Here is a 25,483-nt window from a genome sequence, read left to right as displayed (position 1 = left end):
TCAGTATTGTCTCCACAGACTGGCGATGGCTTCTCCAAGGTTGCAGGCAGGAATATCTCTCAGCCCTATCTTGGAGAAGCCAGGGAGGGAACTTGAAACCTTCTGCAATTCCCAGAGTGGCTCCATCCCCCGAGGAGAATATTTTACAGTGCCTACAAATCAACTCTCCCATTAATATGCAACCAGGGCTGACCCTGTTTAGCTAAGGGGACAAGTCATGCTTGCTACCACAAGACCAGCTCTCCTCTCTGAATGCTTTTTCTCCCATGGGCAAACTGGCTGGCTGAACAGTCATGAAACTGTTTTACCAATGATCAGCTTTTTGACTGGTCAAACACCTGATCATACTATTCAACAGCAATATCCAAGTTACAATAAACAAAGAAAATCTAGGAAAAGATGATATTCACATGCAAATATTGATGATCCCACATGAATTTTGTGTGATACAGTGGGGGTACATGACTGTCCCTATTTTCTGGTTTATCACTAAGTGGGGAAATAGTTTCTCTCACAAACATTCTCCAAATTAATCCGCAACTGTCAGCTCTTCAACCAAAGTTCTCAAAGTGGTCTACACAGAAAAATACATACAGAGGCAGTCTTACCCCTGGACTTCAAGGCTGAATCCAGGCTCCAAAATTACCTAGGTGCACCTCTGAATACATAATTAAGATGGTCCCCTGTCCCCAAAGGGCTCACAGTCTAAAGAGAAACATAAGGTAGATACCAGCAACAGACACTGGAGGGGTGCTGTGCTGGTGTTAGATAGGGCCAGTTGCTCTCCCCCTGCTAAATATAAGAGCATCACCCCTTTAAAAGGTGTCTCTTTGCTCAGTTAGCAGGGGTATTATGTTTAGCTTAGGGACCAGAACAATTTACAGAAAAATTAAAAGCAGGAGATACTACTATCCGTATTCAGAAGTGAACATACGCAAACATCCACCAAGTTCTTGACCTTTCCTGTAAAATATTTGTGTATTACCACTTTTGAACACATTGTGCATTTTCATATAAAGAAGACAGCTTGCTTAATTGTAGTTTGAGAACATACAACAGAACATTTAGGTTGGCAATGCTATGCCACACAAAACATAATTCCAAATTTTATTTCCCATTTTTCATGTAACCAATATGCAAATACTGGTAAGACCACAAACACAGATGGAGAAAATACCTATCATCATGACATTTTTTTCAGCCCAATTAAAATAGATTTCTTGACTATCTTACTTTGATGCAATTTTTTTTGTACTGCATTTTGTATGGTATATATATGAACAATGCATTACAGTCATGTTTACTAGTCTAGAGAGTTATAGGGAAAATAAACTTGTTGGTGTAGTTAAAACTGGTTTTATGTTAAGGAACTTTTCACAATACAAATTCCTTTGTTTCATTGCCCTGTCTTTTAGAAACTCAAGAATATAAGGCACACGTTAAAGAAGATTTCTAGTAACTTTGAAAACACAAGGAATAATTAGAAACTAGCTGAACCCACACAGAGCGACTGTGCGGCAGTACACTCCCCCCACCTTCTCCGCCCCCTTCTGCCCCAGTCTCCTCTGCTTTCTCACCACCGCCATTATTTATCTCCCACCCGCCTGCTCAGCCACCATTATTTCTAGCCCGCCTGCTCCTCTCCCCCCTACCCCCTTCTGCCGCAGTCTCCTCGGCCACCTGTCCTCTGGCCCATTCTCCTCTGCTTTCTTGCTGCCGCCGCCATTATTTATCTCCCGCCCGTGCCACTCAGTCTTCTCTCTCCCCCACTCCCTTCTGCCCCAGTCTCCTCTGCTTTCTCACTGCTGCCGCCATTATTTATCTCCCGCCCGCCCCCTTCTGCCACCATTATTTCTCACCCACCCGCTCCTCCTCTGCCCCCTTCTGCTCCAGTCTCCAGTCTCCACTCTCCCAGCCCCCTTCTGCCCCAGTTTGCTTGCCCCCCCACCTTCTGGCCCATTCTCCTCTGCTTTCTTGCCACCGCCATTATTTATCTCCCACCCGTGCCGCTCAGTGTCCTCTCTTCCCCGCCCCCTTCTGCCCTAGTCTCCTCTTTCCCCAGCCCCTTCTGCCGTAGTCTCCTCTGCTTTGTAATTGTAATTTTATTTACAGTCATTAGACCAAACAGAAAATAAAAACTAGTAAACATTAAAAAATGTTTCTTGCTACTGCCGCTATTATTTATCTCCCGCCTGTGCCGCTCAGTCTTCTCTCTCCCCTGCCCCTTCTGCCCCAGTCTCCTCTCCCCCCACCCCCTTCTGCCCCCAGTCTCCTCTGCTTTCTTGCCGCTGCCATTATTTATCTCTCGCTCACCCGCTCAGCCACCATTATTTCTCGCCCACCCGCTCCTCTCCCCCCTTCTGCTCCAGTCTCCTCTGCCCCCCGCCTCCTCTGCTTTCTCGCCACTGCCGCCACCATTATTTATCTCCTGCCTGCACCGCTCCCAAAGCGGCCATACTTCCCATCGGGCGGATTGAGGGTGGATGCCTCGTGTCTCACCACCTACGATACCGTTCCCTCCCAAGGCAATGGGTCCAGTTTCCTCCTTTCTTTCTCCTTTCCCCTGACTCTGCCGATTCCCCTTCAATTCTGCTTCTTCCTCCTCTCTCCCGCCTGCCTCTCTGGCTGCCGTTCCCTCCCAAGGCAATGGTTGGAACTCTTGCAGGACCTCAGAGAGTTCCAGCAGGCATCCAGACGCATCCCCACGCAGTTCCCTACTCAGTCGGCTGTAAGAGAACTAAATATATAGACTAAACAATCAGAATTATAAATATATAAAACTGGTGCCTAGATGCAAGTCTATCTTACATTCTCCAGACTAGGGCTCAGTAACTGGCAGCCTTTGAATTGAATCTACTTTCCAGTTGCTAATCCACCTTTTTCTACAGGTTTCTTGATCACAGGAATCAAAGCAAGGCAGACATACAAATATCTTCTTTGTCTCCCACTCAGCTGAGAAATTGCACAAGAAGGGAGCCATAGGCATGTTCAAGCAACACCTCTCTCCCTCCTCGTCTCCCTTTCTAGCCTTTTCACATAGAGGGGAAAGAATGGGGTGGCTAGATTTGTCAACAGGCTGTTGAGGGGAATTGGCCCATGAGCAAACCTAATAGACAACTGCTGTTGTCTTGCACCACTTGATACATTTGCAAACATAGAGGAGCAGTTTTCCCTTCAACAAAATACTGTATCTCAGCCTTAATCCCCAATCTTCAATATGGGGATAACAGGTGGCTTTTGTTGTGATGAACTCCAGCTGCTATGAGGAGTGATCTTGCCCAGGGAGTCAACTAGCCTGGAGCAGAAGTGTTGTGGTGCTGTTGGGGGTGTGTGGTTACTTTCTTTTCTCCTGAAATTACTTTTATAATGCAAGGTTTATTATAGTCAATATATACTTCAGAAGTGATCTTCACCATTTTTCAAGCAGTGGCCATTCTGGCAACAAACCTCCAATGTGTGAGGTTTGTTTTTTCTTCTTCGGATTGTTGTGAAACCAAAATATCTGCACATCACCCCAAGTCTGCAAGTATCTCCCACTCACCCATAGAGTTAGCCAGTACTACCCATTTGCCCACAGACTCTCTGGTTCTCTGTCCATAAGGACTGTAATGTTTCCATCTCTTTCAGTAATAGTATTTAGGTGATAATATGGGCATGCCTTACATTGCTTGTAAAAATTAATCACTGAATAAATGACAGAATATTGTTATTAAAAAACAAAACAAATGTCAATACTGTATTAGCCCCAGTAGTTTATGTTGTAGAAAGCACCTACAGTTGCCATACTCTCTAAAAAAAAAAACCTCAAGTAAATCTAGAATATACTGGCTGCACCAGTTCTCTGAAATGTTGTGGTAAATACTGTCTATTAAAATACTATTGGTCCACTTAGCAGTAAGAAAGATCATTATTTCACTGAACAAAACAGGACAAGTGGAAAACTTTTCACACAATTCTATCTACATTTTGGTCTAATCAAATCATTTTGGTCTAATCTGGACTACTAAATTCAGAAACAGTATAGAGAAAAGGACCAGAATTCCTACTGGTTTTATGAAGGTTAAAAAGTCCACAAATAACTTTATGTGGTAGGTTCTTTCCAGTGTTGCCTGACAGTTACACAAAACTGCTGAGTCTTTGGTACACAATTCACACATTCTTGCAGAACAAATTTACATTTTTCCCCATGTGTACTGACTGTTTTGTTGTCAATATATAAGACACTGGATGATTTTTCTCCAGAAAGTGCATTTAATGTTATTAGGACTGCTGTGCGAAATGTGCTTGTACAGCAGGACCTCATTATTTGTGGATTTACTTATTTATTACACTTTTATATCGCCCCAAACTCCTCTCTCTGGGCGGTTTGGCATCTGTGGTTGTTTAATTGGCACCTGACCTCAGTATACATGCAAAAGACCAGTTTAAAAACGGCTAAATCTGTGTGTCTGTGGATTGCGGGTGGCCGGAAATCGCCTCTGAGGTCATTTGCGGCTGCCATTTTGTGTTTGGGACCCATTTTGTGGCTCTTTTTCAAAGAGAAAGTAGAAACACCAATTATTCTCAAAAAATGGTGGATTTAAGTCATTTGGTGGACATTGCTGAATTGCTGGGGACCCATGCAGCATAGTAGGGCACTTTTCTTTTTATGTTTTTTGCCCGTTTTTTGGTAGTTTTCCATGCCCTTCGAAACCTAACCCCCGTGATCCCATTCACTTATTATTATTATTTATTTATTTGATTTCTATACTGCCCTTCCAAAAATAGCTCAGGGCGGTTTACACAGAGAAATAACAAACAAATAAGCAAATAAACAAATAAGATGGAACCCTGTCCCCAAAGGGCTCACAATCTAAAAAGAAACATATGATAGATACTAGCAACAATCACTGGAGGTACTGTGCTAGGGGTGGAAAGGGCCAGTTACTCTCCCACTGCTAAATAAAGAGAATCATCACATTAAAAGGTGCCTCTCTGCCAAATCAGGAGAGAAAAAATAATAGTGACATAACAGGGTGATGGTAAGAAAATATGAGATAATGGTGAAGCACATTTTGCTAATTATCCTTGATTTCCAACTAAAAAACTACGGACAAAGGGAAAAATTTAGGACAGCAAAAAGGTATCAACAGATATAACAGTTAGATCTTCCTATTAGTTACTGTACTCCTAGAACACCACAATAGATACAAGTTCATTGGCACATACTCTTGCATGAAGAGATTCCCCCTAGTAGACAGACAGTTGGTGCTGTCAGCTTTGATAATGCCTCAGTATTTGCGGTTTCGGTATCCACAAAATATCCGCTCAGAGTGGAACCCCCATAAATACCGAGGTCGTCCTATATTTCATAGTCAACTTTCTGAATGCGGCTTGTGGCATTATTAACTATTTTTTTAATGCTATTTGCATCATTTTGTAATGATTGTTTTGTTTTAAAGTTTTCTAGAAACTGTATTTTTCCTTCCTGTGCTCAAGTACTGTACATATCTAGCCATATTTTTTAAAAGACAGCAGACAAATAGTGTAAATGCTACATCTGCCATTCTGATCAACATGGGCAGGATATAGTGCTATTAGTATTTAAACATTATTTGTGGGGAACTGAATAGAGAATCTGAAAAGCATTTGAAGCCACAGTTTGAACTGAAAAGTATTTGGGCCACATTTGATTGTGTGAAAAAGTTGTGGACTGATTTTATGTATTCACAAGATTTGTAATGGTAATTTTCATTCCAACTAAAATCTGGTATACAAGAACTGGCTGCAAGAGTCAGAGCTCTTAGCAGGATTTGGCATTACAGTAATTTTGGCACACCAGACAAGGTTGTAGGGATTTACTGAGAAGATGTACGTGACACACTTTCACTTCATACATTTGCTTGATAAAAGTTACAGTAACAATCATTGTTATGATTATGACAACAGAATAATATATTTTGCTGAAATACAGCTTTGTTTTGTAGGTAATACATAAAACCACACACTGAATCCTAATTTACCATTTCATAAACTGAAGTCCCTTCTGTTACTGGAAAGAGGTTTGTTGTCAGAAAAGCACCCCTTCTGTAGTACAGTACAACTCTCCTGTGAACAGAAGGTGCTTCCATTCACAGGGCAGTAAATTACAATCCAATCTTATGTGTATTACTATTTGTACTGCGTTCTTTGCAATGACTGTGCACTAGCCTCCTTTAAACTAAAGCAGGATCAGATTACTTCTTGTCTACTACTGAGCACCCAGCAATAAATGTTAATACAACATTAAGGGCACAGTCACACTGTTCATTGTCCTGATAATTACATCATTACTGAAATTGATAAGAATTGGTATGGCAAACTTGAGTAGAGGTTTGACAGGACTATAGGATCAAAAAGCCCCACAAAAAGACTAATTAGATAAAAACAGGTTGCTTACCTGTAACTAATGATCTGGTAGAGATCCGTCGACAGCCATAAGAGTGGGGTTCTGCGCCTGCGCAGGAATTCCCGCGGTAGCCATGCCTCAGCTTGTCGAGGCGTCCAAGCCCCGCCCCCACGCAGAGCGTGCTATTTAAGAGTGGGCTGGGCGCCATGTTCCTCAGTTCTTTGGACGACCGCCGTGGAGGACGATCATCCCGTAAATAGGTGAGTTTTTATTTGATGGATCCAAGGGCAACAGCAAGCATAACGTTACACACATAGTGGAGCAACACTACTGCAGAGGGGTAGGATGGGAGGGTCTTATGGGTGTCGACGGATCTCTACCAGATCATCAGTTACAGGTAAGCAACCTGTTTATCTGTATCGAGATCTGTTGACAGCCATAAGAGTGGGTGTTTAGCGAGCTCCCCATGGAGGAGGGTGCAGTAGTGCTATTGTATTACCCTTTTAAGGACGCTTCTCCTGAAACTAGCCTCTGCAGCAGAGTGCACATCTATGGCGTAACGTTTGACAAATGGGAGATTGGACGACCATGTAGCTGCTTTGCATATGTCCAAGAAGCCAACTCCCGAGAGGTGTGCTGCCGATGAAGCGTAAGCCCGCGTGGAATGGGCCTTGATGGCTTTCAGAGGCGTTTTGTGCTGCATCTCAAAAGTGAGTAGGATGAGGTTAACTAGCCATCTAGACAACCTTTGTTGAGATATCGGTAAGCCCTTGGTAGAGCTGCTGTAGGCCACAAAAAGACGCGTAGTGGCTCTGAAGTCTTTTGTACATGACATATAGAATAGGAGAGCTCTACGGACATCTAGGGAGTGCATGGATCTTTCCAAGGCCGATTGCGGGTTCCTGAAAAAGGTAGGTAGAATAATATCTTGGTTCAAATGAAAATCTGATACCACTTTCGGCAGAAAAGAGGGATCCAGTCACATACAGACTTTGTCCTCGTGGAATTGGGTGTATGGAGAATCTATTCTTAGGGCTGTAAGTTCGCTCACATGATGTGCTGTTGTGATCGCGACTAGGAATGCGGTTTTTAAGGAGACCAATTTTAAAGATGCTGTGGCCATAGGCTCGAAGAGATTTTGAGTTAGTAATGAAAGTACTAATGATAGGCTCCAAGGCTCCACTGGCGATTTTACAGGAGGGTAGACATTGGAGAGACCCTTCAAGAAGGCTTTGCTGAGAGGATGAGAGAAAAGTGTCTTACCCTCACACCCTGGGTGTTGGGATGAGAGAGCGGCTAGATGGACCTTTATGGAAACATTAGCCAATCCTTGTGACTTCAGAGAGGACAGGTAAAGGAGTACCTGACGGATAGACGCCCGCTTTGGCAAATAACCGTGGGATTCTGCATGGGCCTTAAAGCAAAGCCATTTTATATGATAATTACGTGATAATTTATGTGATAATTACGTCTCGTGGACATCTTCCTTTGATTTAAAAAAATGTCATCTAAAAGCCTATCCGCCAAGCGGTCAGACGGAGAGTGTGAGCATCTGGGTGAAGGACGAGGCCGTCGTCTTGTGACAGAACATCTGGTTCTGGTGGAAAACGATGGAAAAGGTTCCTGGACAGTCTGCGTACCTGTGGAAATCATGGATGTCTTGGCCACCATGGTGTCACGAGGATACAGGGAATTGGGCACGCTAAGAGTCGAGCTACCACTCTGGAGATCAGGGGCTGAGGGGAAAACATGTACGGCGTTTCCAACGTCCAGTCTAGTTGAAAGGCATCTCCCAGTGACTCTGGGTCGTGACCTGCCCTGGAGGAGAAGCGAGCACATTTCTTGTTCTTTGAGGTTGCGGAAAGGTCCACAGAAGGACGTAGCCAGCGGCGGAAGAGTGGGTTGATATACTTGGGGTCGATTTCCCATTCGTGGTGAGTGTCCTGAAGGAACACTCGACTGAGACTCTCTGCTAAGTTGTTGTCTAGATCTTTGATGTGAGCTGCAAGAGGGTATATCCTGTGACGTATGCACCAGTGCCACAACTGGAGAGCCAGTGCGCACAAGCTCTGGGAGACTGTGCCGCCCTGACGGTTGATATATGCTTGTGCTGTTGTGTTGTCCAACTGCACCTGGACATAGGAGTCCTTTAAGATCGGTAGGAATGATCGTAGAGCAAGAAAGATTGCCAGCAATTCCAAGAAGTTTATGTGGAGTTGACTCTGGCTCAGGGACCATTTGCCTTGGGTCTGTCAACCCGCACAATGTGCGCCCCACCCTAGTAGGGAGGCATCCGTTGTAAGCCAGATGGTTGGAGAAGGAACCTGGAACGGTACTCCCTCCAAGAGGTTCTTGCGTTCTGTCCAAGAGAGGGATCGAAGAATCGGCGCAGGAATTTCGAGGCATTTTCTCTGACTGTGCCTTGCAGGGTGAAAGACAGAGCGAAACCACAGCAGAAGCTTCCTCATTTTCAGGTGGGCATAAAGGATTACCGCATTGCATGAGGCCAAGTAAGCGATGAATGGAATGTGCAGGTTGGGTGGTGTGGTGTTGGAACAGAGCTACTAGGTTCTTTATTGAGTTGTATCGTACTTCCGGCAAGAATGCTCTTTGGTGTATAGTATCTAGCACTGCGCCTATGTAGTTTGCCACTTGCATTGGTTCCAGGTGAGATTTCTTCCAATTGACCTGGATGCCTAGGTCGTGGAGGATTGACAATACATAGCGGATCTGAGAACGTAACTCGTTTTGGTCTCTTGAGGCCAGGAGCCAATCATCTAGGTACGGGTAGATGGTGACTCCCTGTGTTCTGAGGTAGGCAATCACAGCAGCCATACATTTTGTAAAGACCCTTGGGGCGGTGGACCGTCCGAAGGGTAATACATTGTACTGGTACACTTGGTAGCCGACTGTGAAACGTAGGAATTTCCGATGCTGGGGATGAATGTTGATATGGAAATAGGCGTCCTTGAGATCCAGCGTTGCTAACCACTTCTCGCCTTGGAGGAGCGGGAGAATTTGTTGCAACGCCATCATTCTGAACTTCCTGACATGGATAAACTTGTTCAGTTTGCGGAGGTCCATAATTGGGCGGATGCCTCCATCCCGTTTTGGAATCTGAAAATAACGAGAATAGACTCCATCCTGTCTGACCGCCCACTGCACCAGGGCAATTGCCCCTTTCTCCAATAGTTCTTTGACCTCCTCCCGTAGTGTAGTAGAAGGAGGAATAAATCTCATTCCCGTGTACTGTGGGACCGACTTGAATTCGATGGCGTACCCTGAAAATACAATCTTCAAGACCCAACGGTCTGATGTTATATGTTGCCATGCAGGGGCATGACTTGCCAGCTTGATGGAAGGCCGAGCAAGAGGTGGATCGGTGATGAGATCCGTCAGTCGAGATGTACTTTCCCCCGATGGCAGGAATGGGGAGTGGAGAGGTGACGGTGGCCGGACCTGTGTCTCAAAGGCGCTTCTGGGTGTCTGAGCCCTTGGGACGTTGAGGTTGAGTGGGTTTGAACTTGTTTTGATAAGTGTGTCGGTGATACGGCTGGTAGGATTGGCGCTGTTTGTTATACGAGGAGCAGTATTTAGACGCATACGTAGATGTGGAAGGTTGCGATGTAAATGTCTTCGCAGTAAATTTAGATTTCTTAAGTTGTTCCATTGTGGCATCAGTTGTCTCACTGAACAGACCAGTGCCATCAAAGGGGAGACCTTCTATCTTTTCTCTCATATCCAGTTGCAATGTGGTAGATCTCAGCCAGGCATGTCTACGGAGGATAATAGCAGCTGTCATAGCCCTGGACTCACTTTCAGCTAGATGTTTAGCGATGCTGAGTTGTTGTCTCGTGAGGTCACCCAAGCGTTCTAGGGTTTTACGAAATTTATCCCTGAATTCCTCTGGTGATATGGTGTCAAGTTCAGTCAGCAAGCTTTCCCAGAGACTGTGCGTGTACTTGGCAGTGCATGCCGCATAGTTAGCTACTTTGATGGACAGGCATGCAGTAGAGTAGACTTTCCGGCCCAACATGTCTAACTTCCTTCCTTCTTTTTCAGGCAGAACCACATGTCATTTCCCAGTCTTGGAAGCAAACGCACAGTCAATCACTAGAGAATTGGGAGCTGGGTCCTTCAAAAGGTAAGTATTGTCTTTTTCCATTATACGGTAGAGGCTTTCTAGCCATTTAGATGTAGGGGTGGAAGTATGCAGGACTTCCCAAGCGCACTTAGCAGCTCGTGTTATCACTGGGAGCATTGGAAGGGCCACTGGGGCTGTAGACTGCGACCTCAACATGAAATTGTAGACAGGGTAATCTATGGTTGCCAATTCGGAGTGTAGGTCAAGTCCCAAGGCGTCTGCCATGGCTCGAACGTGCCGGTGGTACGCCTTCATTTCTTCATTGGGGGACACATATATTGTCGGTGCTACATCAGTGGGAGGTTCCACAATGGCCTCATCTCCTTCGGGGTCAGATTCAAAATCAGACGAACTGTAGTGTTCAGAGGGCGAGGCCGTTGGGGATCCGGGCGTCGCCGTCTGAGATTGTACTGTTGTCACAGGTGAGGTTGCAAGAGACGACGTTTGGGTCGCTATAGAGCGGGTCACTGTCGGCCGTGTCTGAATAGATCGCTCCGAAATAGCAATTGTAGTAGTTTGAGTCGCCGTCTGCTTGGTAGCTGGACGAACCGTGGCAGCAGCTATAGGTAACGTGGTCAGCGACATCACGGAGGGAAGTGACGTCAAGGGCTCCCAAGGCCTGGATGGTGTTGAGGAAGACGTCCGGGAACCGGAAGTAACCGCTGGTCCTGAACCAGTTATGTGTGCAGGTGCTGTGTGGGTAAACCCACAGGTGTGCCAAGGAAGAGGACTCTGCAACTGGGCTGCAGAGAGTGAGGGCACTGGATGAAAAGGCTGAGCCAAGGCAGTTTGTGGATCTTCCTCCGATGGGTGGAAACCTTTAAATGTGGCTTGGTACGGAATGCTTGCGTTGGAGTCCAGAAGAGACAGAAGCAACTGAGTCGTGGAAGGGCAGAGGCCCACCTCGGCATCCGGAGCAGCGTCCTCGATGTCGAACGCTGGAAGTGGTGACTGGTATCGAGGAGTGACTTGTCTCGATGCAGTAAGTAGTAGTGTATGCAGTGACAACGGAACGTTGGGTGCAGTCGGCGTCGATGGGGGGAAGAAGGGACTGGTGTGGGTGCCAGTGAGAGCGATCTTGCCCTCGGCACCGAGAAGCTCGGTATTGATGTCGATCTCGGCGTTGAGGGTCGGATCGACTTTGAAGGAAGTGGCTGCGGGTCGAGCTTGACATGATGGTCCGGTGCGGAAGGAGGTTGTGAGGAGGGCTGAGTAGGCGGAGGAAAAGGCGTCAGATCCTTCGTCAGATCGATTAACTGCTGTTTCTTCCCCGTAGTCGGTTCAGAATCTTCATCGACATCGGGGTCACTTTCGGAGGCTGAGGAGACTCGCCGTTTGTGCTTTGTTGTCGACATCAAGGCTTTTTCTGAAGCTGTAGAGATCCCCTTCGACGCCGAAGGGTGGTTAAATATTGAAGCCAGTGTCGGAGGCCCAGAAGTTTTCGAGGTTGAGGACTTGGGTCTCGAATGTGGTGACGTCGAATGCGTCGAAGATGAATGTTTCGATCTCGAGTGAGGCGTCAATGCAGGTGAGGCTTTCGACGCTGAAGGACGGGTTGTGCCCAGTGTTGAGGGACTTAACACCTCGTCGTATATTGCCGCTCTGAGGCAAAGTGCCCGATTCTTCCGCGTCTGCTTAGAGAACGAGAGGCAAATTTTGCAAGAGGAGACATTGTGCTCCTCACCCAGGCAAATCAGGCAGAGATCATGGAGGTCTCTGGAGGGGAGTTTAGCATTGCAGCCCTCACACCTCTTGAAAGACTTTTTCTCCTCAGCCATATCGTGGCGAGAAGGATAGTCTAGTCCGTTCCGCGTCAAAGTCAGTCGTTGGTCGTCAGCCGGTCTGAATCAGAATTAGAGAAAAGTTGTCAGCCAGAAATAGGTCATACATGAAATAAACAGTCCAAACAATAATTATTATTTTCACTATCCAAAAATAGAACTTGAGGAACTTTCAGACGGAGAGGCGGCAGACCGAGGTCCAAACGCAAAGGCGGTCGGAAAAGAACTGAGGAACATGGCACCCAGCCCGCTTTTAAATAGCACGCTCTGCGTGGGGGCGGGGCTAGGACGCCTCAACAAGCTGAGGCATGGCTACCGCAGGGATTCCTGCGCATGCGCAGAACCCCACTCTTATGGCTGTCGACGGATCTCGATCCAGATCTAAATATCTCTCTTCAGCACTCTGACTTGTTACTGCTGCTGACATAGGAACATAGGAAGCTGCCATATACTGAGTCAGACCATTGGTCTATCTAGCTCAGTATTGTCTTCACAGACTGGCAGCGGCTTCTCCAAGGTTGCAGGCAAGAATCTCTCTCAGCCCTATCTTGGAGAAGCCAGGGAGGGAACTTGAAACCTTCTGCTCTTCCCAGAGCGGCTCCATCTCCTGAGGGGAATATCTTGCAGTGCTCACACATCAAGTCTCCCATTCAGATGCAACCAGGGCAGACCCTGCTTAACTATGGGGACAAGTCATGCTTGCTACCACATATTAAGCAACCTAGCCAACTATGTTTACATTGCTAGTACAAATCAACAGACAGGAGATCCCTAAAGTCGTATGTAATTACAGGTGGCCCTCAATATTTGTGGGTTCATTTCCTACCGTTTCAGCTTTCAGTGGGCCACCTGCTGTACACAGATTTAGTTATCGCGGGAGATAGTTTTGCTTATTTGCAGGTCTATCCCCTATCATAACTAATTTGCCTCAGTTAGTCAAGCCTTCCTGCCCACCAGCTTGGATGTGGGGAGAGTGGCAATTTCAACTTTAAACCTCACCACCCATCACCTGATAGGGAGGGAGGTTTAATAAACAGCCACCCTTTCCACATCCAAGCTGGCACTCAGGGAGGCTTAAAGAGGCCGTGAGAGTGGCTGGATGCCTCTCATGCTGCCTCTTTAAGCCTACGCGCAGACAAATGGGAAGCAGCGAGAATGGCCAATAAATCGCCACTCTCTCTATTTCCCAGCTGGCATGTGGGGAGGCTTAACAACAACAAATATTTATATACCACTTTTCAACAAAAGTTCCCAAAGTGGTTTATAAAGAGAAATAAAAATAAATAAAGATGGATCCCTGTCCCCAAAGGGTTCACAATCTAAAAATAAACGTAAGATAGACACCAGCAACAGCCACTGGAGGGATGCTGTGCTGGGGCTGGACAGGGCCAGTTGCTCTCCCCCTGCTCAATAAAGAGAATCACCACTTTCAAAAGGTGCCTCTTTTGTTCAGTTAGCAGGGGCAGCTAACTAAAGAGGCAGCATAAGTGGCCAGTGCCTTCCCCACCACCTCTTTAAACACCCCCACTTTCCTGGGAAGCTGAGATGCTTTAGCAGGATACAGGAAAGGCACCTGGCCACTTGCACCACTTCTTAAAGCCTTGCTGTGCATCAGCTGGGAAGTAGATAGAGTGGTCATTAAATTGCCACTATCCCTGCTTCCCACCTGGTATGCAGAGAGGCTTAAAGGGGCGGCACAAGTGTCAAGGTACTTTTCTCACTGTCTCTTTAAGCCTCCCTGCATGCCAGATAAGAAGCAGAGAGAGCTGATGGGTAAGGAGGTTTAAAGTTTAAATGGCCACTCTCCCAGCTGGTGCATGAGGAGGCTTAAATAGGCAGTGTGAGTGACTGGGATATGCTTTCAGTGTCCCAGCCACTTGTGGCCATTTAAACTTTAAACCTTCTTGCCCATCAGCTTTCCCTGCTCCCCAGATGGCATGGAGGAAGGCTTAAAGAGAGAGTGGAAGAGGTAATCCCATTTTAGGGATAACATTAAGCACTCCAATACTGCAGATTCATTGCTTGCAGAATGTCACACTGGTTGCAAAATTCCAAATCTCAAAGAGAGAATCTTCTAGAGCTTCCAGAGAATCTTGGCTTTTCCCCCTTTTCTTTTAAAATATCATGTTTTAGTACTGAAGAAATGCTTGCAAGAATATGAACAAGGCTGGCTGAAATTTCAGGATTTTTTACTTAGCCAACTTGAAGGCGAAAACCTTTATTGTCACTGCAGACTTATTTATGGACATTTGTTCTAGAATGGTAAACATCTCCCAATGCATGAAGTAAGCTGCTGCACTCATAATTGTTAACCAATCAATAGCTGCCACATGAAGCAATTTAAAGCAGCCTTCATGTGGTAAGTGTAACATGCTGAATGGCTCACAAAAAAGTAACTAAAAAGTTACTGCTACACAAAGCATGTGCAACAATCATGCAGTATTGCACTTACACTGATGGCAATAGTAGTAAGTTAGAATGAAACTCGCACTCTCCAAACAAAAATAATTACACTTCAAAAACATATTGAACTCCATTTTAAAATCCAGCAACAACTCTAGTACTGAGGAAAATGCAGCAGATAAATGCAAAGTAATTTCCAATTCTCATATTTATGTATGTGTATATTATCTATGAATGCTTAACAACTTCAATGTGCATTATTCATACAGAAACATTTTTAACTAGCCCTGGCAAAGTAGCTATACGCAAGGTTGATCTACCAACAAATCAACATACTTCTATGACTGCTTAAACTGATTCTGAAGTTCACTTAACTGTTTAGTAGCAGAATCCAGCATGCAATTCACTGTATTAGTTAAAGCACACACACACACACACACGCCGCCGCAAACCTTGGTTTACTATAGACGTTTCTCTGTAGTTCAAGATTGAATAGTTTCCATGAAAATACAGTATGACCAGCAGGATAATACAAGCCTAAGATATCCCTGTACTTACTAAAATTCTTGTTCATTTATATGTGGTAAATGAGCTTTGACTTGTACTAGAGGTGAAGAATCCACTACATCCCTTCTTAGTTTGTTCACTGGTTATGAGCTGCACTGTTAAAAAAGGAATGGGCCATAGTTTCTCATAGCCAGTAAGTTCTTGTAATACCCTCTGCAATGCAGCCTGATGTTATTTATATTTTATTCAGTAGTAATTCCACATGTGTGCGTTGCAGCTTACTGCCACCTGCTCAATATTTTCCTATGTTCAACAGTATAATCAAGGAGTGTTTATTCCTTTAATACAGTATTTAAAGCTGTATGATCAAATATTAGTATATGATCTTATATGAAAACATGTGTCATGTCACAAAGCATCTGTATAAAAATTCGTACTTATACTGCAAAAAAAATTCATAATCATGAGTCATATAAATCTTATTAATAGAAACTTCACCCAGGTCTTATGTAAAATTAGTAAAAAGATGCAGTTTAAGTTCAACATTGCAAACAGTTGCCTACCTGATATGCCATTCTTGCTGGTGTTCAATAAAGCTACAGATGGCGCAGAAACTCTCTTGTTATTCACAGCCTGCCCTGGTTTCCTTGAGGTACATTCTTCACTATCATTATCCTGTAAGTTTAGTAGCCTTGGCTGGAAACACTGCAGTCGACATGATTGGATATTGCTTAGTATTTCAGAAAGGGAAAGTCTGTTTTCACAATGTTTATTGGAAGCATTGGTCCGTGAGAAATTAGAAGAAAAGTCTACATTTTGGGAAGAGCTTGAGCAACTGTTTAGCATATCAGGGTCAATCTGTTTCAGGACGGGATCGTGTTCTGTGGCTATTCGGTCCATCAACACCCTATTTTTAAAAAATGGGGAGATAAGGAACATTAATATAGCTATATCATCTTTGTGCTTAACTTACACAAAAAAGGGTCAACAAAATAGGAAAATTAATTTACCTTCCACCCCTGCCAACTCGTCTTCTTGCAAATCCTATACATCTTCGTGGAACGGAAAGTGTTGTAAGGCAGTGCCTATACTTTAGCTTATCCAATTCTATCAGTTCTGAATTCTCATGTGAATAATTAGTTTGGTCCAAACGAGCCTGCAGAAAATAAGGGAGTTTCAAAAATGTAAGGATGCATACTACATATTTGAAGGCGGATAATAAATAGTGGTACTAAACAATTAATTGAAAGTCATGAAATTATTTTGGCTGCAACGAGCAAACAATTTTCGCAAAAGGATCAGACAATAAAGCGAGAGGTGAGATAACCTTGGCAGACAACACTTGACATTTAAGGATAGGATAAGCATCTATACAAACCATTTCACCTTCCTTAATTATTCTAGAAATGTCATTTACAAAATCTAAGTTATTTTTTAAAAACTCACCCACCCCCAGTTCCCAAAGAACTTCCATGTACTGGTTCTAAATGGGACCTTTACCAATTAACTTGGATCCCCAAGTCTTGGAGGAGATTTAAAACATACGATGTATGAGAATGTAACTCTCCTTGGTCTTTGGATGTCAAGAGCCAATTGTCCAAAAATGGACAGATTGCTATACCCTGCATCCTCAGATGGGCCACTACAAAGGTCATGCATTTGATAAATACTCTTGAGGCAGTGGAAAGCCCGAAGGGTGAGACTTTGTATTGGTACACTTGTACTCCTACAGTAAGTATCAGATTTTTTCTGTGTTGATCTCTTATGCCAATATTAAAATATGAATTTTTTAGATCCAGCGCTGCAAGCCAATTATCTTGATAAAGAAGTGGTAGGATTTCTTGCAATGCTATCATGAGAAATGTTCTTACATGGAAAAACCTGTTCTGGTGGCGCAGATCCATGATGGTGCGGATCCCGCCATCCTTCTTTGGGATTTGGAAATAATGGGTGTAAAAACCCTCCCACCTGTGCACCCAACGCACAGAGATGATTGCAACCTTTTCTAACTCCTTCACTTCCTCTTGCAATAACTGGGATGGTTAATTGAACTTCATCCCTGAAAATTTTGGGGTCATTCTGAACTCTATGGCGTATCCCAAGGATATGATCTTTAGGACCCAGCAGTCCGATGTTACGCAGTGCCAAGCAGGGGCATGGCGTGTTAGCCTGATGGATTCGTGTGTTGGCTGAAGAGATGGGATTGCGAAGCTGGTGGTGTTGCTCGCCTGCCAAGATGTTAATGTCCCTGGTGGTGGGATAGGTGAGGAGTGTAGCTGTAATGGTGGGCGGTCCTGTTCCTCAATAAAGTTTTTGAGGTTCTGCCTGTTTCGTATGCGGAGCTTGAGAGAATTTGCCTTTTCCTTGATAGGAGCGCTTATGATAAGAGTGATATTGCTTTTTGAAATCACAGCGCTCCTGTTGTCTGAACACAGGTTTCTGTCTGGAATAAGAGTGGTATTTGACACATAGGAAGAAGTCGAAGCTGAGGTGGTAAAAGTTTTTGCAGTAAACTTCGACTTTTTAAATTGCTCCATGGTGGACTCGGTTGCCTCGCTGAAGAGACCCTTATCACAAAAAGGTAAGCCCTCATTTTTTATTTCATATCGCTCTGTAGAGTTGTGGAGCGAAGCCATGCGTGTCTTCATAGTGAGATTGCAGTGGTCATGCAATAAGCTTTAACTCGGCCAGATGCTTTGTCTTGCTCAATTGTTGTCGAGTAAGCTCAGCTGATTCATCCGAAGTTGACAGGATGCCTAAGTCAGGTGACAGGATGCCTAAGTCACCTTGAAGAGCTTTCCACAGGCCATGATTATAGTTAGCTGTGCAGACTGCTTTGCTGCACTGGAGATAACTGGAAGAGCCACAGGCTGATATGACTAAGATATCACCATAAAGTTGCAGATGGGATCATCTATGGTGGTTAGCTTGGATTTCAGGTCTAAACCCAAAGCCGCTGCCATTTCCCTGAAGGAAGCACATCAGTAGGCGGATCCATCAAATTGTCTGGATCTTTTGGATCTGAATAGAAATCGGAGAAGCCATAATGATCCAATGGTGACCTAGCTGGAGAGAGTGGAATATGTGATAAAGTTCAAGTCTTTGAAGAAAGTCCTATATTGACCTATAGTCCTTCTTGATGAAGCACATGCGAAAATAGCTGAAATCTAGACAGCTTTTCAAGGACCATTTTGATTACACCCTGGCATATTTGAATATGCCTATCTAAGTTTTACTTGTTAAAACTTTGGAATAAGGAGTAAAGCTTATTATTGATTTATCTAACATATGGGAAACCCATGAAGATTTTTACAAGACTAATATTCTGTTCGGAGTGAATTACTGAAGGAATTTATTCTACTGGGTCCATGCAAAAAGTCCAGCTTCTCCTTTCACATCACTGCATCTCCAAGAGTTTACTATTCATGGTTTATTTGTGAGGGGCTTCACAGCGTTCAACTCTTCCCCTACAACGGATGGATTATTTCCACCTAATCATGGACTTTTATTCTTTGGATACTGGAATACTCATCAACGTTTATGTATAGCTTTAATATAGTTTTTGTATTATTGTTTATACTCTCAATATTGTTATATTATATTGTTTATAGGTTTTGTATTATTGTTTATACTCTCATATATATTTTTGTTTATAGTTATCTTGTTATTCATTTTTCTTATATTTATAGTAAGTATATCTATAGTAAATGTATTGATATTCTACAGCATTCTCTGTAGAGTCCATAAAATCCAGTTTGAGCAAGCTTCATATGTTTTAATATGTTTTATTAGTTCTCCACTGTATTTTTCTTCTTCCCCACACCGTTTTTTCATTTGAAGTATTTCCCTGAAGGAAGCACATAAGTAGGAGGATCCATCAAATTGTCTGGATCTTTTGGATCTGAATCGAAATCGGAGAAGCCATAATAATCTGATGGTGACCTAGCTGGAGAGTGTGGAATATGTGTTTAAATCTCAACAGCAGGTATCTCAGGTGGCAGAAGCAGTGATCGCATTTGAGTCCCCACAGCCAAGCATGGAGGTTTGGGTGGCGGTGGGACTGTCTGTGTTGCCACTGACACCAAAGGCACAGGTGGCAAAGCCACAGTCTGCGTAGCTACAGAAGTTTGAGCAACAGACCTACTGGGAAAAGCAGGAACATCTCCACTTGCCAGGGTGTTCGCCAACTGAACTTTTGCCAAAGAAGTAGTAAGGGGATGGTAGGACTTTGATGTAACTGACTTCCATGGTCTCCCCTCCTAAAAATCATATGTAAAGCCAGGAGAGGAGGCCCTCATAGAAGCCATAGTGAGTGTTGATCCCGCAGACAAAGTATGCGAGAAACTACAGGAGTGCCAAGCAGAAGGACCCTCCAAATGAAGGGCCTAGACAAGGTATAAGAAAGTGGCTGGTCAACCGAATGAGTAGTAGCAGACCCTGCTGGTGTAGTTGTGCGTAGCTGTGCTTCATCAGCACTTATTAGGAGAAAACCCTTAGATGTGGGTGTAGAAGGCGTGCTGGAGGACGAGTCTAGAATTGACAGTAATGTGCATGCAGTGGAAGGATCCAAACAGGCACCTCTGTCTGAATCCTCTTTGTTGGCATCGAATGTCAGCATCGGCATCTGACACTGAGGGGAGACTTGCCTCAATGCTAACAACACTGGTGTATGCAGCGTTGACATCACAGTTGTGAACAGTGGGGCGGGCGTCTTTGGTGTTGACGATACTTCCTGACGATCAGGAGGCATCGAAGGAGCTGAGGAATGAGTTGGTGTTGGAGCTGGAAATGGAGATCGAGCCCTTGACATCGACCGCATTGGTGTCGAAGGGTGGTTGGTGTTGAGAGGCTCCTGTGACCAGCGACTTCGAGGAACATACAATGTCCAACGCCAGGTGTTGTAGACACAATGGCGACCTGTCTTTGGTTAAGTCTATGGACTTAGACTTCTTCGGCCTCATTGTTGACGGAGCAGTCTCCGAGGCCACCCATTTGGACTTGGAATGCCTGGAAGTTGAATCTGTACCCAAAAGGTGGCTTTGGGCTCCTGAAAGTCATAGACACCGATGCCTTCAGAGTTTTCAATGGTGATTTTGAGATCGATGTCGATGGTCAGGGCTCGCCCGAAGTCGAGGGTCTTAACACCTCATCATATATGGTGGTGTGAAGCCTCAGAGCCCGATTCTTGAGCGTCTGCTTCGAGAAAGACAGACATATCTTGCAAGAGGAAATGTTGTGCTCCTCACCAACGCAGATGAGGCACAAATCATGGAGATCCTTAGAGGGGAGCTTAGCATTACAGCTCAAGCGCCTCTTAAAGCTCCTTTTCCCCCTCAGCCATAACAATAACTGAAAAGCGTTGTTCAAAGTCCATTTCCAAGGTCAAATAACGCCAACATAGTCCAGAAGCCAATCCATGTCAAAAAACTGCAATGACAGTCTGGTTGTGGGGATTTTTTTTTTTTTTAAAGATGAACTCACGAAGAGAGAATTGAAGAACTTTATCTGATGAGGAGTGACAGACTGAGGTCCAAACGCAATGGTAGTTGGAAAAGAACTAAGTAACATGGCACCAGCCTGTTTTCAAATAGCACGCTGTGGGAGTAGAGGCAGGGCTCAGTCGCCACAATGAGCTGTTGTATTCTACCATGAGGGCCCTGTGTAGGCACAGTATCCATTCTTACGGATCTCAATCCAGATCATTCCAACTCAGATTATGGGGTTGTTCCCTTCCAAACTCAAAACAAGCCTTTGATTTGAAGGGTTTTTTGTTTTGAGCTCGGAACACTCTAAACAGCCCATTTCGAGCTCGGAACATTCCAAGCTCAAAATGCTTTGCACATCCCTAATTTTTAGCTATGACAACCATGTAAGTTTAGGATCCTTGGATGAAACACTGCAGTCAACATGACCTGATATTGCTTAGTATTTCAAAAAGGGAAAGTATTTAAAAAAATATATATCCAGAGAAGGTAAAAGAGAAAGGTGTTTGTTTTTAAAAAGACACACACACAAGTATTTTTCTATTAATCAAACATTTTCTGTGTTAACAGTGTTCAGAAAAAGAATAGTGTCTTAATAAAAGCAAGGATTCTTACAGCATAGTACTGGCATCCTGCTCTTCTTCTGAATGCACATGCTCCATCAGGATCATTTTCTTCTTCTGGTTCTGACACTGGCGAGGGTACCTAGTGGCCAATTAAGTCTGGTTTAAATACACATAACTTGCTTACTTACTACGGTTATGAATACTCCCTTCCCTCTGTATTAGCACTTATCATGAACCTAATTTTGTGAGCCCAAAGGGCTGCAGACTTATTTTCTTCCAACATCAGTTGTCCCCACAAATCCCTCAGGGCAAACTGTTTAAAAGGGCAGGAAAAACTTGAAACTTTTAAAAACAGTTTGTGATATGGTGGGAATCAGTTAAAGATAAAGTCCCAAATTCATGCCAATTTGGGCTCATGCAAACTAAAACTAAAACAGCTTAAACTAAACAGCTTTTTGGATTGCAGGTATTATTAGTCTATTATATGCTATTCCAATAAAAAGTTATTATTAAGAACATTTATATACCACTTTTTAACTACAACAAAACAGTTCACCAAAAGGCTTACATCAAAAAAGAAGTTAAAAAGTTGTTCCTGTCTCAAAAGTATTCCCAGTCTAAAAACAAAAAAATACATGAGGAAGACACCAGCAAACAGCCACTGAAAAAGACTCAACAACAGGGAGCTACCTGTTTTCAGGTAGATTCTCATGACAGGCTACTTCATCCAGTTTAAGATTAAATCTCTCCGTGGCCTCTGCTGAGGCACTTTGATAAGCAGAGAGCTTAATACCAATTTTGGTGAAAATATTTTAATTTCTCCCAGCTTTGGTTCCTTCAAACACTTGTTTTAATAAGCCAGATTTCTTCTATTACATGTAAAGAAATGTGCAGTTTAACTTGATTACTATGTATTACCTGTGGGAATTCATCTTCATCTGAACTATGAAAGTCATACTGTTTAATATCACTTTTGCTTATCACAGGCAAAGGCTCAGTAGTGGGTTGCTGAGGATTTATTACACTTTCAGTTTTAGACTTCTTTGGATACTTCTTCTTCTGACGGACAACATCAGATGCTTCTTCTTTTAGAGATGAATGGTGAGCATGCTGTTTGTATACAAAAAATTTTGGACAAAAAAACCCCAACACAGTTTATTAAGACTCACTTTTTATGCGATAGCTATTCACTTAATTCTATCCTTCCAATCACACACACACACACACACACACACACACACACACACACACACACAGTACAGCTCTTAGAACAAGTGGCTAAAGATGTAGTTTATGTAGTTCTGAAAAAGTACTACTTACAATATTCAATGTCACACATTATTCTTTTATGCATCCAGATTTTTTTTTAAAAATGCTCAGTACATTTCTACTAGGTCAGTTCCTAAGACACAGCTTATTTGCGATTGAGCCTGATCCCAGAGCTGCCCCCATGCCTAGCCCTGCTTTGGAACCTGGTGTTTAGGTTCTAGGGTAACCTATGGTTTGCTTAAACTCGGCCAGTGATCATGTGCATGATCGGCCCACCGCCACTTACGGCAGCAAGCTACTGGGGGTGGGGGGGAGGAAGGACCAGCTCCCTGGAATGTAGGTGAGGTGTGTGGCACGGCTAAGGCAGGAACAGCTGCCGCACGTCTGCTGGACGAGGCAGGCGAGAGTATACCTTCCCCGCAGCCCGTGAAAGCAGCAGCCAAAGGTAGTGTGCACAACCATACTGTGTTATCTTCCAAACTTGTCATGTCTTCAGTATCATAGTTTGCACTTCAAAGTATATGCTTAGAAAGAAATGGTAGATATTTTTTTAAAAAATACTGCATTCATATATAAATCAAAGGGCAACTGAAGCAACAGTTATGAGTTTAGTAATGGGTAATATTAGAGCACAATCCTGCTAACTGGGCAAAGAGGCACCTTTTACCGTGGTGATTCTCTTTATTTAGCAGGGGGAGAGTAACTGGCCCTATCCAGCCCCGGCACAGTATCTCCAGTCTATGTAAAGCTTTTGTACTTTGTGTTTTGCTGGTTGAATGACTGTAACAATAAAAATTTTATTTTACTTGAGTACCTCCAGTGACTGTTGCTGGTGTCTATCTGATGTTTCTTTTAGATTGTGAGCCCTTTGGGGAAAGGGATCCATCTTATTTATATTTCTCTGTGTAAACTGCCCTGAGCCATTTTAGAAGGGCAGTATAGAAATCGAATAAATAAATAAATAAATAATAAAGCAACTTTCCTGGGAACAACCTATATTCTGCAATGATATCTATAATAACATTGATAATAAAATTCAGCCATCCCAGGTCCTTGGGAAGGACTCGATGTTTGGATAAAACAAACCAGTCAATAACACCTGTCTGACTGTGTAAATAAATAAATAAATAAATAATATGATCCAACGTACTTGGCACTTACAATGAAATAACCACTAGATGTCATCCAAGTTAAATGCAAAATTGAAACATTTTAAGTAGACCTATCTTCAAGATTTAAAAATATTTTGGTTTTTTCCTTACAACTCTTTAAATCTATTTGCCACAAGAAATCCAGTCCTCAAACTTTAGCAAGCATGAGTCTCTTTGGAGTCATTAAAACTTCTACTATCACATGGTTCAAAGGGTGAGCTATGAGATTATTTCTGATTAGAAATTAGAGAGCTATGCCCAGATGGAAGCACTACAATACCAGAACCAGAACATCCTGGTTGAATGATGCTCCTTGGTTTTCTGGGGAGCTCAGGGCAATGTAAGTACTCAGACAACAGCTAGAACAATGCTGGAGAAAGAGTCATGACAAATCTGATAGAACACAGCTGGATCTCATTTTAGGGACTACTCCGTGGTGGTGGTGGCAGCAAAGAAATGTTTCTTCTCCACCTCCATTGCGTCTGCTCCGTGTAGGCCAGTGGAGCTTTTCCATGTAGCAAAGTACACCTTACATATCCTACCAGGTAATGGGGGAGAAATCATCTACAGCCTGGCACTGTTGCCAGAACCTAAGGGGTATACTCGTGGGCCAAATGGGCCGTAACCCAAAATTTGGCTTAAAAAAGCCAATCTGGCAAATGGTCCACTTTGCATGCCAGTTCGCAGATAAAGTCACTCGCATCAGTGCCGATTTGGCCTACATGGTTCTGGCAGTTCAAGGAGATGTGCCTTGAGTACCATCTGGTCCTTTTGTGTTGGACTCTTTTCAGTTACTACAGCCTGAGGATGTGAACAAGATCCTGGGCAGTGTGCAGGCAACATCGTGAGCTCTAGCCCCTGCCCTTCATGGCTAATAAAACCTTCCAGAGAGGGTACAGGCAGGTGGTTGGAAGCTATAATCAATGCTTCATTAAGGGAGGACCGGATTCCATCATGCTTCAAGGAGGTGGTGGTAAGACTACTATTTTAAAAAGCCTTCCCTTGACCCCTCCAACCTGAACACCTATAGACCTGTTTCTAACCTTTCTTTTGGGGGCAAGGTCATAGAGCGTGTGATGGTGTCTCAGCTGCAGAGGGTCTTAGATGATACAGATTATCTAGATCGCTTTCGATCTGGCTTCCATCATGGATATGGGACTACAACTGCCTTGGTCACCCTACTGGATGACATATGCCAGGAGCTTGACAGGGGGAGTGTGTCCCTGTTGGTTCTGCATGGGGTTGTACTGCCCTTGAAAGAGCAAGTGTGCAGCTTGGGGGTACTGCTGGACCACACCAAGGATTACTTTGCACAGCTTCGGCTGGTGTACCAGCTGTGTAGCTTTTTCAACAAGGCAAATCTGGTCACAGTTACCCACACGTTAGTCACATCACAGCTGTAATGTGCTTTATATGGGGCTGCCCTGAAGAATATTCAGGAACTACAGCTAGAGCAGTCACTTCTCTCTCAGCCTAACCTACTTCACATGGTTGTTGTGAGGAGAAACTCAAGTATGTAGTACACTGCTCTGGGCTCCTTGGAGGAAGAGCGGGATATAAATGTAAATAAATAAAATATATAAATAAACTCTGCTCCATGTGTTGACTATGAGGGAGACTCAGCTGTTGAGCATACAGGACAGGGCCTTCTTGGTCCTTGCCCCCAGGCATTGGAATGCTCTCTTGGCTGGCATCTACTCCTCAGTCTCCACAGTTTTTAGGAAACAAATTAAAACATGGCTCTTAACCTAGGCCTTTATATGAGAAAACTGTTTTTTGCCATTGCTACTCTGTGTTTTGTGTTTTACTGTT

At 43.8% G+C, this 25,483-nt stretch overlaps 1 protein-coding gene across 2 annotated transcripts in view; it reads right to left on the bottom strand.

The window, feature by feature from the left end:
* EPC2 (enhancer of polycomb homolog 2) overlaps positions 1–25,483 on the bottom strand; it is a 100,356-nt gene that overhangs the window by 9,419 nt on the left and 65,454 nt on the right. For both annotated transcript variants that reach the window (XM_053284234.1, XM_053284236.1), the window contains exons 7-10: positions 22,170–22,361; positions 21,301–21,390; positions 16,213–16,358; positions 15,766–16,109 (exon numbers count right to left, since the gene is read on the bottom strand). In XM_053284234.1, the coding sequence (XP_053140209.1) occupies positions 15,766–16,109; positions 16,213–16,358; positions 21,301–21,390; positions 22,170–22,361 (772 nt within the window). The remainder of the gene's footprint in view (positions 1–15,765; positions 16,110–16,212; positions 16,359–21,300; positions 21,391–22,169; positions 22,362–25,483) is intronic.

The sequence above is a fragment of the Hemicordylus capensis genome, chromosome 1, assembly GCF_027244095.1.
Source record: "Hemicordylus capensis ecotype Gifberg chromosome 1, rHemCap1.1.pri, whole genome shotgun sequence".
Classification (NCBI taxonomy): Eukaryota; Metazoa; Chordata; class Lepidosauria; order Squamata; family Cordylidae; genus Hemicordylus; species Hemicordylus capensis.
Note: the sequence above shows the minus strand (reverse complement) of the source record. Positions and strands in the feature narration are given on the sequence as shown.